Source organism: Musa acuminata, chromosome BXJ3-5 (genome assembly GCF_036884655.1).
Source record: "Musa acuminata AAA Group cultivar baxijiao chromosome BXJ3-5, Cavendish_Baxijiao_AAA, whole genome shotgun sequence".
NCBI classification, from domain to species: domain Eukaryota; kingdom Viridiplantae; phylum Streptophyta; class Magnoliopsida; order Zingiberales; family Musaceae; genus Musa; species Musa acuminata.
The window spans coordinates 3679307-3691795 of record NC_088353.1 but is presented as its reverse complement, the minus strand read 5'-3'; the positions used below and the strand labels follow the sequence as shown (position 1 = coordinate 3691795).

At 36.4% G+C, this 12489-nt stretch overlaps 2 protein-coding genes across 3 annotated transcripts; one reads left to right on the top strand and one right to left on the bottom strand.

The window, feature by feature from the left end:
- Positions 1-232: 232 nt before the first annotated feature.
- LOC135639072 (uncharacterized) lies at positions 233-3852 on the top strand. The gene is made up of 6 exons (XM_065152816.1): positions 233-766; positions 888-986; positions 1870-2047; positions 3006-3103; positions 3418-3479; positions 3565-3852. The coding sequence occupies exons 1-6, from the start codon at positions 296-298 to the stop codon at positions 3686-3688; spliced, it is 1032 nt and encodes a 343-aa protein (XP_065008888.1). The 5' UTR covers positions 233-295; the 3' UTR covers positions 3689-3852.
- Positions 3853-5075: 1223 nt separating this feature from the next.
- LOC103984606 (nudix hydrolase 20, chloroplastic) lies at positions 5076-12273 on the bottom strand. 2 transcript variants are annotated; one of them, XM_009402136.3, is made up of 10 exons: positions 11893-12273; positions 11707-11771; positions 11230-11449; positions 10818-10898; positions 9719-9844; positions 9014-9093; positions 6678-6793; positions 5870-5990; positions 5562-5645; positions 5076-5410 (listed from the first exon to the last, which is right to left on the bottom strand). In XM_009402136.3, the coding sequence occupies exons 1-9, from the start codon at positions 12154-12156 to the stop codon at positions 5576-5578; spliced, it is 1143 nt and encodes a 380-aa protein (XP_009400411.2). In that variant the 5' UTR covers positions 12157-12273; the 3' UTR covers positions 5076-5410; positions 5562-5575. The 2 variants fall into 2 exon arrangements, with proteins under 2 accessions (XP_009400411.2, XP_009400414.2); XM_009402139.3 differs by having other exon boundaries at positions 11230-11410; positions 11893-12271.
- Between the last annotated feature and the right edge of the window lie 216 nt (positions 12274-12489).

The following is a 12489-nucleotide window of genomic DNA, read 5'->3' as shown; positions in this document are numbered from 1 at the left end:
CGTCTTCATTGCCTTTTTTTTATTTAATTGAAAAAATAATTATATTTTTTTAGATTGAATCCTTTTCCTTTCTTTTTCACTTCTCCCATATCTTCAATTGATCGTGTGCCTTGCGATCAATCGAAGATATTTGCTCATAAAAGTAATATTTTCTATGCGTGTTATTGTGCTTCGACCGCGAGGATTTATATCAGAATTTTCGATCGTGCAGGGGTAAATACGTACTTCCCAAAGGAGCTTTTATGTAATGTGAGATAACCCCTTCGATTGTAGCAGCAGAAGCTCCGCCGTTTCCATGGCTTCCTCCTCCCTCCTCTGGCGTCTCTCTGCCGGCTCGATAACCCGCCCCACCGCGCTTCCGCAGCCATCGATTCTCTTCCGCATCCACTCTCTCCCTCGTCTTCCTCAACCTCGCAGACGCACATCCTCGACGCTCGTCGCGAAGATAAGGTGGAGCCCCGGCCCTCAGCAATCCAAAAACCCTAAGGAATCGACCCAGGCCGCCGCCGCCGCCGCCGCCGCTCCTGCGCGGGATGAGGAGGAGGAGGTGGTGGAGGAGAACCTGCCGTGGATCCAGGAGAAGGCGCTCGACCTGGTGGAGTTCACCGGGACTGTGACCCAGGCCATCCCCGGGCCTAGGGTTGCGCAGAGCCAGCTACCGTGGCTTCTCGCGGTGCCTTTGGCGTGGGTTGGCTTGTCTTTCGTGATTGGCTTTGTGAAGGCCGTCAGGAAGTTCACTTCGCCCAGAGCCCAGCGCAAGAGATTGGTTTGCCTCTGTTTCTTGCATTCTTTTCATCTGTTCTCATTTGATGATCCATCAAGACAGGAACCATTTAGCTTGTGATTCTCCTTTATTTGTGTTATTTCCACCAACCATTCTGTTGCAGGTCAATAAGAATGCTTTCTTGTTGAAATCGATAGACGAGTTGTTTCTGAGGGGCAAGGATGAAGTAAATCACTCGGCTCTCAAAGAGCTAATGCAGAAGGTACTTGTTGTTAATAGGTTTTTACCTCCGCTCATATCAGACAGCATTTATCTGCTTTAATCAAGAGGGATCTTGATGATATGGTTTGAATAGTTGGGAAAGTTTAGCATTTTCATTGAAGCACTTGAATATTACATGTTAGATTGGGATGGGTGCAGGACAAATCCCTGAGTTATTTTTAAGTATATCAAGTGCAAGCTTAATTTGATGGATGAGAATAAGAAAATTATGTTTGATAATGCCATGGATATGGTGAATTCTGGTTGTTTTCTTGCCTACCCTTTCTCATAGTTCTCCTATTTAGGCTCTAATTGTGAGAATAAAAGAAAAAAAATAGAGAAGTTGTATCATTTGTGCAAGACACTTATATGTTACAATCTATTAATATCTACTTATAATCTCTCCCTAAGAAGTTCTCTGATTTTACTTCATTTATACACTGTTATATCTCGATATGGTTGGACTATCATATCAACAAGATAAGTAGACCATGTTTCATGTCATGATCACATTAAAAGAGCAACTTATTATTAGTTTTGATTATTTATTTATGATGACACACAGATAGCTGCTTATCTTTTACTTATCTACATTAACATTTGTTGTAGCTATTCAAAGAAATTCCATTAACTTTTTAGTTTTAAATTTCCGTAGGATCTGCTAGTGAAATTACGACTTTGTAGATTAATCATTGCAGTGCATAATTTAGTGTACCATGAGGCCTTATGGAATCACATTTGTGTCCTACGGGTAAATGTGATTTTCAATGTATTACAACACATTATGAAATGCTTTAGCGTCCATTTTCTTTAGATTTAGCTGATTGAAGTAATTTTTTTGGACCATTTAAAGATATGGAATGCCACTTTATGTCTGTATTCAGACAGGTTTCAGCATGGAAGAGATTTTGAGAAAGTACATTCGATATACTTTGAATGAAAAACCTTTCAATCCTGACATGGTTATAGATCTCATACATCTTAGAAATTCATCACTGCTGGAAGATGCTCAAGTTGCAGAAATTTTGAATGAGGTTTCAAGGAGAATTGTTAAAGAGAAAGGTGATGTTATTACCCTAGTTTTACTTGAACATTTTTTGATGATTTCTCCTGTTAGTTTACTTCTTAAACATGTGCTGCTCTGCTTACTATGATGTACTTTATTTCTATGTGTTTGCTTCTTTCCTTTGGAACTTTTTTTATTTCCTTTTCCAAGTATTCTTAATGTTAACCAGTTGCAACTTGGGCTCACTATTATGCCCAGGTTAAGTTGACAATTAAAATTTTTTAAGACTAAATTATGCAACTTGAAATTCATTAGCTTCTGCTATATGTTGATAAATGATTTGTTGATAAACTACGTTGCCAATTTAGATATCTTTGTGGCAGACTATTTTGTTTGCTTAAAGATGAGATCTCATCTCTCTGCTGTGCTTATTAGAAATTTTATTATATCACCGGTTGTGGCGCTTTAGTTGTTAAGGAAATTTATTTGGACCCTTTCCTTGCAGATATGTAAAATTTGGTTCTCTGCTTGTTTATGGAACAACAGTAGGTGTGTGTTAGCTGGTACGGCATAAATCACAGCACCTAAGTCATGAGTTTAAGTTATTGAACTATGACATTTATGATTGCAACTACTTTGGAAAGTTAAATTTGTCGGCTATCTATTTCACAATCTATTCACCTTTTAAGTTCATCTTTAAATTGAGATATATAGACTTTTATGCATTTTATTTCTCGTTACATGATTATGTAAAGACGTAGTTCAATATTTCATTTAGCTGGATATTTCATAGGTGTTTGATTTATTAATTAAAAATGAGAAGATGGCATACAGTAACTTAGGTGCATAGTCTTTCTTACACGTCTTGCTTGACTTTTGGGTGTAAATCCGGTAATATGTAATCTATTTGCATCTATGGAGGAAACACCTATGAATTTGTAAAGCCGTCTCAACTAGTAATAAGAGATGTCTTATTGATAAATTTCAGCTGTTAACAATGTTCATCCCTTACAGGCCCGGTGGTAATGGACCTATCTGGTTTCACGGAGAAAGGTTTCAAGCGAAAGCTTGCTGTTCAAGCATTATTTGGGAAAATTCTTTACCTCTCTGAGGTAAGGCACTCATCTATAATTTATCATGATTATATTGAACAGGAAATGCTTGACCATGCATTTAGCTCAAATGTATGAGCACCTTTGGTTTTTTTGTTCTTTGGTTTCATTCGTTGTGCATCTTACTTATAGCTCTCTGTTGTTTGAACTGTCATTTGATCCTTATTGGGTTTAACCGATGACTGACATGAGTTCTTACCAAGAAGGTGCATTCAAGCATACATCAATGTTCCTTTACAAGGTTTTAGCATACATGCTGGCCACTTCCTAATATTCATGCTGACCTGAACAACCAAATTTGCATTTCTTTCCAGCTTCCAGAGTTCTGCTCGAGGGACAGTTCGCTTATCGTTAAGGAGATATTTGGGGTTACAGAGTATGACTAGTTCCCATGTATACAAGTTTATCTTCCACCTTCTGTGCCATCAAATTTGTTTATATTATTTTGCTTGTTCATGCAGTGAGGACACGGACATTCTTCGCATGCACACACTGTCTGAAACTGATGATATTGAATCAGTCAAGAAGATGGTTGATGATTCTAGCTTCGAGGAAGACAAAGATGGGTCATCATCTATGGATTAAACCAAAGTTTATGATACCTGGAGGTTCAAGCTTGGAGAAGAGTAGTTTGATGTGGCAGGTTGTAAACTTATCTTTGGGCACATCCCAAAGAATATACCTGAGGATCGATAGACCCAACATGAAAAAGAGGAAGATCAAGAAATAAAAAGTTTTGTTATGATTTAGTGATTCAGCACCAATTTATATTTTATATGCCTCTTGTACTTTTCGATTTGCTCTCGAGCTAATAACATATTATCTCATCTCATGTATTTAGATTTTATTAGCATCATAATTTTTATGCTTAAAAAATTTACATTGAGATCTTTATAATTTTGAAAGAAAAAATAAATAATCTTATTTGTTCTCTAACATTGTCAGTTGTATTGATCGAAATCGACATGAAAGTGATGGATAAAAAGATAAATATAATATTTCTTTTATTTTAAACAATTAGTAGCTAGATGGGTTGGATGACCAAAGATAATCTATGTAGAGGAGATTCTTAGCAATTAGCCTCTTGTATTTGGTTTTTGCAGCTCTATTGAATTTGTCCATGGTGTTGCAGATATGTAGCAGTAAAAAACAAGCCATTCCTGTCATCCGACAATGATTCGTTCGTGAACACGGCTTTCCCGACCCTGAAGAACATCCAAAACGCCCTCAATGACAGCATTAAGGCCACCGTTCCCCTCAATGCCGACGTCTACAACTTGCACGATAGCAACTCGTTTCCTTCAACTGAAAAATTCAAGACCGACATCAGCAATTTCATGATCAAGATCATTCGATTCCTAAACTGGAGTGGTGCAGCCTTCACCGTCAACATCTACCCTTTCTTGAGCCTCCCAATTTCCCAATCGAGTTGGCCTTCTTCGACAGCAAGAGCAACACCGTCGTGGACAACGGGATTCAATACACCAACGTGTTCGACGCCAACGTCGTGGACAATGGCCTGTCGACATCGACAAGAACGTCCATAAGCGTCCCCTCTTCATGTGAGCCTTCGTCTTTCATCTTTCATCTCCGGTTGACCAACCCCATCCAACTCTTTTCCATGATCGACAACACTCACCAGGCAGCTCATTGTTGAAAATAAAAAAGACGTTAAAATTATCTTTTTACTCATATTTTTATACCGATCCAACACGTAATATCACATGTTATAATTTTCGTCAATGCAACCGACAACATTACAATAAATGAGGTTATTTATTTTAATTTTATAACTATAGAAATCTCAATATAAATTTTTTAAACATAAAAATCATGATACTAATAGGATTTAAGTACAAGAGCAAATCCAATTTAGTACTGTTTGTTGTCTGCTTGTTTTCAATAGCAAAACAGTCTACAATTTTAAGCTATTTGTGCAAGGCTTTAAACTGTTTCTTTCATGTCATCAAAATATATTAACCTAAATAGGCGTACCTTTTATTGACCGCTGCTAATGCCAACAGTAGCTTTGTTGTTCAAATTGAAGGCACTTGAAATCACCTACTTAAAAAGAAAGTATCATACAAATAGCATTTCAAACTAATGTCATCCCATTGTCTAAAACAGAATGATCAATACTACCGAGTGTTGGATTTCATATATAATCAACCGGAACCTCAAGATTTATTCTGCAAAAGTCATTCTGCAGCAGTTATCATTCTAATCACAAGTCGTGACAGCACGGATACTTAATGCAGTTGTATCATTGCTGAACCCTTTAATGGAACAATCACCACTCGTTAATCTCTGCAGCAACAAAAAAATGGTTATGGAACATCTTACACCAGAGATAGAAATGTGTAAACACTTAAAGAATGAACCCATCAAATAGTGTCACTCTAAGCAGTGTACGAAAATCCTTCAATGGTAAATAAAGTTAAAAGGTTAACTAATTGACCTGAAGAAGAGTGTTTATGAGCAATCACCACTGCGTAAGCTCTGTAGCAGCTTTAAATAACCTCGATTGTCGGGACTTATAAACCTGGTAATTCAGAACATTGGAGTATAAGGTTCAATGCTGAGCAATAACAGGTGAGCTTTGAAAAAGTTGCTCATGCATTCATTTTCTGATGAATGGATTAAGGAAATTAAATGTTTTTGGCAACAGCATTTTTCTTCTCAGTTTTGTAAAATATAATATCTCAACTCGCTAATGAAAATGATATGAACAACAAATATGTGCAAGACCAAGATAAGACTACAAACCCATGACGAAACAAGAAATCAATAATGACAAGGGAACAATTTGGCTTGAAGAACTCTGTCCTTCGAATTACATTTGCAACATGACTCACTGGAACTAATCTGAAGCTGTCTACCTCTCCATCTGCAAACGTTATCACATTAAAGTATGAATATAAAATGGCAAATTTTGCTAACACAAATCAACAAATAAACCTACAAGGCAAATATTGGGAAAAAGCACATGAAAGGGAAACAAGAGCTAAGAATATGAAAAAGTTATGGTGCTTCTATCAATTTCAAAAACTGATCTACTGCCTGGCTTACTTCACTCGAAACAGTTTCTTCTCTTGTATGTCATCTTTTAAAAGTATATTAATGCTACAAGGGTACAATTTAAAGAAAGAATTTTGCACTCAGCAGAACTTGAGCATTAAAAAACTATTTTATTGACTCAAAAAGTGACAGTCAATTGGCTCAATGGCTAATTCAACACTTTCTTAAAATTCTCTTAAGGCATGTAACAAAAACATATCCATGAAGAAAGAACTGAAAGTAATACATAAAATATGGCAACTGAATGACATTTTTTCATCATTGATCCAAATAGTTAATGGTAAATCAGCAGAATCTCAGAAGTAAACTAACTCAATGTGGAGAAGAGAGAGCGTGTCTGTGTTTGTAGCTTATCATTGGGAATATCAGAAGTAAAGAGAGATTATAGATGAAACAAAGTGCACACATTGAAGGAGGACAAACACACCATATAATAAATTGGAAACCAGCAGGAACTGTCAATTTTTTAGAAGGAAACATTAGATACTAGAGTCACCTTCGTTTTTTGGAGTGAATTCAACAGGAAGCTTTAAGTCATAACAGAAGAGAACATCCCTTTTGTATCTACATCCATCAATGTCCATGTATGATACAGCACCAACGGATGTGGCACTGCAGCAAAATTTTAGTTTGCACATGATTATTTTATATGAAAAACATGCATATATATATAACAGAGTAACAGGTAAAATACATGAAATGAAATGGATTTTTTTATACAATGAATATAACTTATTCTACCAAGATTTTTCTCTAGCAATAGTAGCCTTTGAACATTTCCTATTGGAACCATGCAACCAAGTTTTTGTTTTATTGATACATTCATGATCTTAAAGCAGAATTTTCTGGAGCATTCCTGAAAATATCCAGCTCAATAGCTTTGAGAAAGATTTAGAGATTTTGTCTAGCCTAGCAAATCACATGAAGCCCCTAAAAGTATGATCAGACACCCCCATGTCTTAGTATTTTCTTGTCTATGGGAACAATAGGTGGCTTTGATCAAGGAATACAATTTCGATACTGGATCCATGCTAGATCAGGACTGGGTCCTTTCTGGCTAAACACAAAAGTCTACTCTTTAATTTTTTCAAATATTTGGATCCTTGCTGCTATAGTTATCACTAAAGGTTCGCTGTCGGTTAAATGGGTTCAGTCCATATTTTTAAGAGGAAAAAACCTGGTCGAATACTAGACTTATCATACAGGGATAGCACATGCCAACATGGCATTGCTATGTTAGCATGGCATGCTATAATGATCATACACTGAAATGTTTTGTAAAAACAAGCCAAGTATTGACATCCGTGAATATGGTGCACATGCCACATACTTATATTGGTACAGCATGACAGTATGGTTTGGTATGGTATAATGATCATCTACTGCCATATATATATAGAACAAAAGTTGTGTCACATATGTTGATATGGTTGGCATATCATATACCTATACATTACTAAGCATGTCAGTACGATACGATAAAACAAGCATATTGCACTATATACATAACAGAAGTCAACATATGCTGCTACAGTTTGCATACAGAACACTTACCTTGGTGTGGCTGGACTAACTGCCTTGTTATACACCTATATGGTTCTACCAGTACGTACTAGATACAGACAGTACCCGGCAAGGATCGAAGTTTTGGCAGACACAAGGGGTTCAGTTATGAGCAGAGTGATACCATGTGATGTTACACCAGCTACTTCATATTAAGTTAGACCATTTTTTATTGTTTCTTCCGGCACAAGGAGTGTCTCATCTATATTATGCAAAGAGGTATTATGTCAACAGCATGGCAAAACTCACAAGCTTTAAAACCTTCAAGAGTGTATTAAAAATTTAAAATATCCATGTTTGAGCAATCAAATTATAATAGAATACCACTTCCTTTTCTGCCCCTCCATTCATTGTCCTTTCCTCTCATCTCTTATGTGAGAGGCAGAAAATGCTTGTCATAATATCACGACACACAATTCAACAGGGATTGAACTAAAGGCTACCATATTGCACTATTCAGTTGACAGAGAGGAACTCTCGTCAACCTTCTTCTAGTCTCATGCATGGTTATACGTGCATTAACCTTTTTTGTATCAGTTTCTTCCTTTCACTATGATCCCAAATAGTTGAGACTTACGGCTTTGTTATTCTTTTCACCATTCCTCACCTTTCCTTTTTTTCCCTCACACCAAAGCACCTATATTGGTGTGAAGGCATATCATATAGACTTGCCAACTTGCTGGTATGGTATTAGCACCATTTATATCTACAATAATCATACAAACATAGGATAGCCAATGGCTACAACAACACCAACAAGCATAATATCCCAACCATTTGGAGTTGGACCATGGATTTTCTTTTGCCAAAAATATTGCAACAAGCAATTGGAAACACACTAACTACAGCACCAAAAATATTTCAAATATAATTAAAAAGTTTAACAACAAGAAAGTCATTTTCTAAAAAAAATATCCAAGCACATATTAGAAGGTTGCAAAGTCATAATGACGATAACAGAATAACAAATCCAGAACTAGTAACAAAATCTATATTTTATTACAAGGTCAAGGTTCAAAAAAGTAACCAAGACTAAATATAGCAATTATTTGGACAATTAAAACAAGATGGATGATTTGCTTCTGTGTATGTATTGATCATGACACGAAACATAAATGTGAATAACACTATTTTAGACAACCATAAAACAGTAGAAATGCCTAGAGTAAAAATCTGGAAATCAGCAGGTATGATATTTCTGCATTATATATTCTACATCCAAATCTTACGCAAGAAACCAATGCCTATAAATGTGAAAGGTTAGCATACATATTGGACACAGATCTTGGAATTCCTGCTTCCTCTTCACATTCCTTCAGAAGGTTTTCTTTGCAGCTGATTCCGTATGGCTGAATTAACAAAGTGATGTAAGGCCAATATTTGATTTAGGATTAGATTCATTAAATTTTCAATGATGAAGAAGATTATTGAAAAGCATGAATTCTTGAAAACAGAATACAACAAGCTGTAATGTCCCAAGTATTTATTGGGAGAGCTAAATGGATTTTCCCAGAATCAAGCAATAATTCCAGAAAACAGTAAACGAGATAAACAAAAATTGCAACCAAGATTAGCTTTTCAAAATGTGTTAGACTTGACTGTCCCTATGTTCATGGAACTTTATAGACTCAATTATCTTTTTATGTGTGCGTGTTTCATTTGTTCATGTGTGTACTTGTGAGCCTGTGCTTGTGTGGAAGTACAGATGCAAATAGTTAGCGACATGATTTCCTCCAGGGAAGGAATGTGCAGTAAATTTCAATTTCAACAAATCAATATAATCACAACACCAACAAAGGTGAAGTTAGACGTTCAACATCATCAATATCAACAACTCAGGATCACAAGAAGTTCATATTGAATGAGATACTTTGGAAGTACAAAGTAACACAATGAATAAGGTAACATTATTAATAGGATTCTCTCATCGAAAAAAAAAATAGATTGTATATGTCAACAAATATAAAAATATACCAGGCCCCCAGCGACAAGATGATCAAGCATCCCTGGATAAGTTTGCTTAAAAACACTTCTCTTCCCAATCCAGAGGAACTTTTGTCCATCCATCTCCACATATCCATTCATGTGAACACCATAGGCCTACAACAAAAAGAAAAGGAAGGAAAGGAACAAAGAGGCAGATTAGCCTGGACTTGAATTCTCCTTTCTACTAGAAAGCAACATACACTAACATAACATGACCAACCACAATGATAAGAGAGCAGTAGAAACAAGAATTGATAATCTACAAGAATATGAGTAAATAATACCATAAAGAACACCAAAGAACAGTCCAAAATGTAAACCAGATAATCAAGTGGCGACAAAACATTATATGATTCAAGCCTAACAAGTTGAGTAGCTTTTCTAGACAGAAGTCATTTTCTGTTCTCTACATCTCTTTGTAAAGCTGTTGACATGAAGCAAGGTATGTAAAAGGAACTAGGAACCCCTTGATTTATGTGCTGTATCCACTAGTCTCTTTAAACTCCCTTGTAACCTATTGCATCTCAAGCTATATCATCTTTGTCATCAAAACTTTTGGGAAGAGTAGAAGATATGATTTAAAATTTTGGTCTTAAATGCTTCTGTCCACAGCATGAAGATATTATGGTTTCATTCACATATTTCAATTAATCTAATAGGATTGCCTGCTAAGACACTTAATCCAAAACATGCCAGTTCTTCTTGCAACAATAAATTAAAATAGATTGAAATGTTGATAGTAATCATCAAAACCTGCATTTATGTACAACCAGGTAGGTATTTTAGAACTAAAAAGTTCCATATACAGTTACAGGAAGATTAAGCATATTGGGCTATTTTTACTTAATATTTCACTACTGTGGAAGCATTTCAGGTTTAGTCCATATGGTTAACAGTCTATTTCAACACAAAGTACCATATAATGATGATCTTATTCCAGTTTACACAGTTTCTGTATACAAGAATTCTTGGAAATATGGATTCATTTATTCTGGAAATGAAGAAGCAAAGTAAGTGTATGAAGATGAGTTCGATAAGCATGATGAAGAAAACTTCAAACAGTTCCATGTTATAGAGCGAAACTAACCTTTATGCCAAAATAAGGAGCAGCGGCACGTTCTAGAGAGAAAAATACAGGCATCCCATATGATGATGTCACAGGGTATAGCTTGGCATGATTTAGAAAGAAGTTAGAAAAAAAAAAATGGGATCAGAGAACACATAAGTTGCAAAAAAATAGTTTATCAATATAAGGGTCATAATCATAAGCACATAAACTTTATATAGAAGCTAATATAAAGACCATAAATTTCTCAAGCATGACATATTCTAAATGGATGTCTCAATAAACTTCATTTCTAATGAAAACACTTTGATATCCCATAACGTTAAGATATATACAAGTTATCCTACATTCCTACTTAAGTACTTTGACGAGGTCAGTACATATTTAAAACAGAATACAACTTCGAGACAAACTAAGCGATTTCTAAGAGTACCTCATTCCGAGTACCTGGAATCAATTCTCCCAAGCATTTGATCGCATCTCCAACAGCTCTCGTTCTCTCCTCTGGTGTTATAAGTGAAGAATGAAATTTAACATGGCTTTCATCATGACAATCATTATTGTGCAAACCAACTGTAAAAACCTCCTTGAACTGTCTTAGGTGGCCCAGAAACCTAGTACATGATTGAAGGCTAAGTAAGAAGCCCAGAAACCTAAATCAGAATTTTGCGCATCATTTTTGTGATAAAAAAATAATATAGAGGGAACATACGCCCTGATTCTAAAGTGTATGACTTGTAGATGCAATATATAAATGAATTAAAAATTGTAATTTCAAGAAGTTTCTATATGAAACAAATTTAAGACGAGATTAAAAACGCGAAAACTGATTGCTTGATAAAAAAATTCACTTTCTTCAACGCCCACAGTTTCTTGAAATAATCAGATACTGAAAGCCAACAGCACATACCCATTATGTATGTAACCAACAATCCGATCCTCGACAAGAAAGGGAACGAACTCTGATTTCAATTCCTGCTCATATTCCCGGAACAAACAACCACATCAACGCAAACTATCAAAAAACAGAGGAAAGAATAACCTAATTTCGGCCGAACAACAAGAACAAGAAGAACAGCGGAGAAAAAAGGCGTACAGATCCACGGTTGCAGTGGCGAACTTTCTCGAAATACCCACGGAGATCAGAAGGGTCGTCGTCTTCCTGGACCTCCTCGGCGATGCGAACGACGTCGTCCCAATCGAATCTTTGGACCGTAGAAGCCGCCACCGAGCCGAAACGCCTCGCATTGCAACTCGACGGTTTCAGCAGAGACCGAATTCTTCGACGGGCGAGGCGCCGAGAGGAGGCGGAGACGCGGAGGGGGAAGATACCCAACGTCGGGAGCCGAAAGCACGCCATGAGATGGCAGCGCCAACAGACCAATGTGTCGCTGGACTGATTGTTCGAGTCCCAATCCGAAACTTGCTACCCCGGCCGTAGATTTGCGCACGTTCCAACGATGACACATACGGCCGAGATACTATGACAAAATGATCAATAACTATTATAGCCATTTCTCAACTTGATAAACCCTTGGTTTCGATAAAATTTGGGTGAACGATGAGATGGTACCCATTATTTTTTGCTTTAATTACATGTCAATGTAATAATATGATTCCACCAATGTGGGATACGAAGCAGATAGATGTGCACAAATTTCAAACTGTAACCAGAAAGATAATTATCACAACT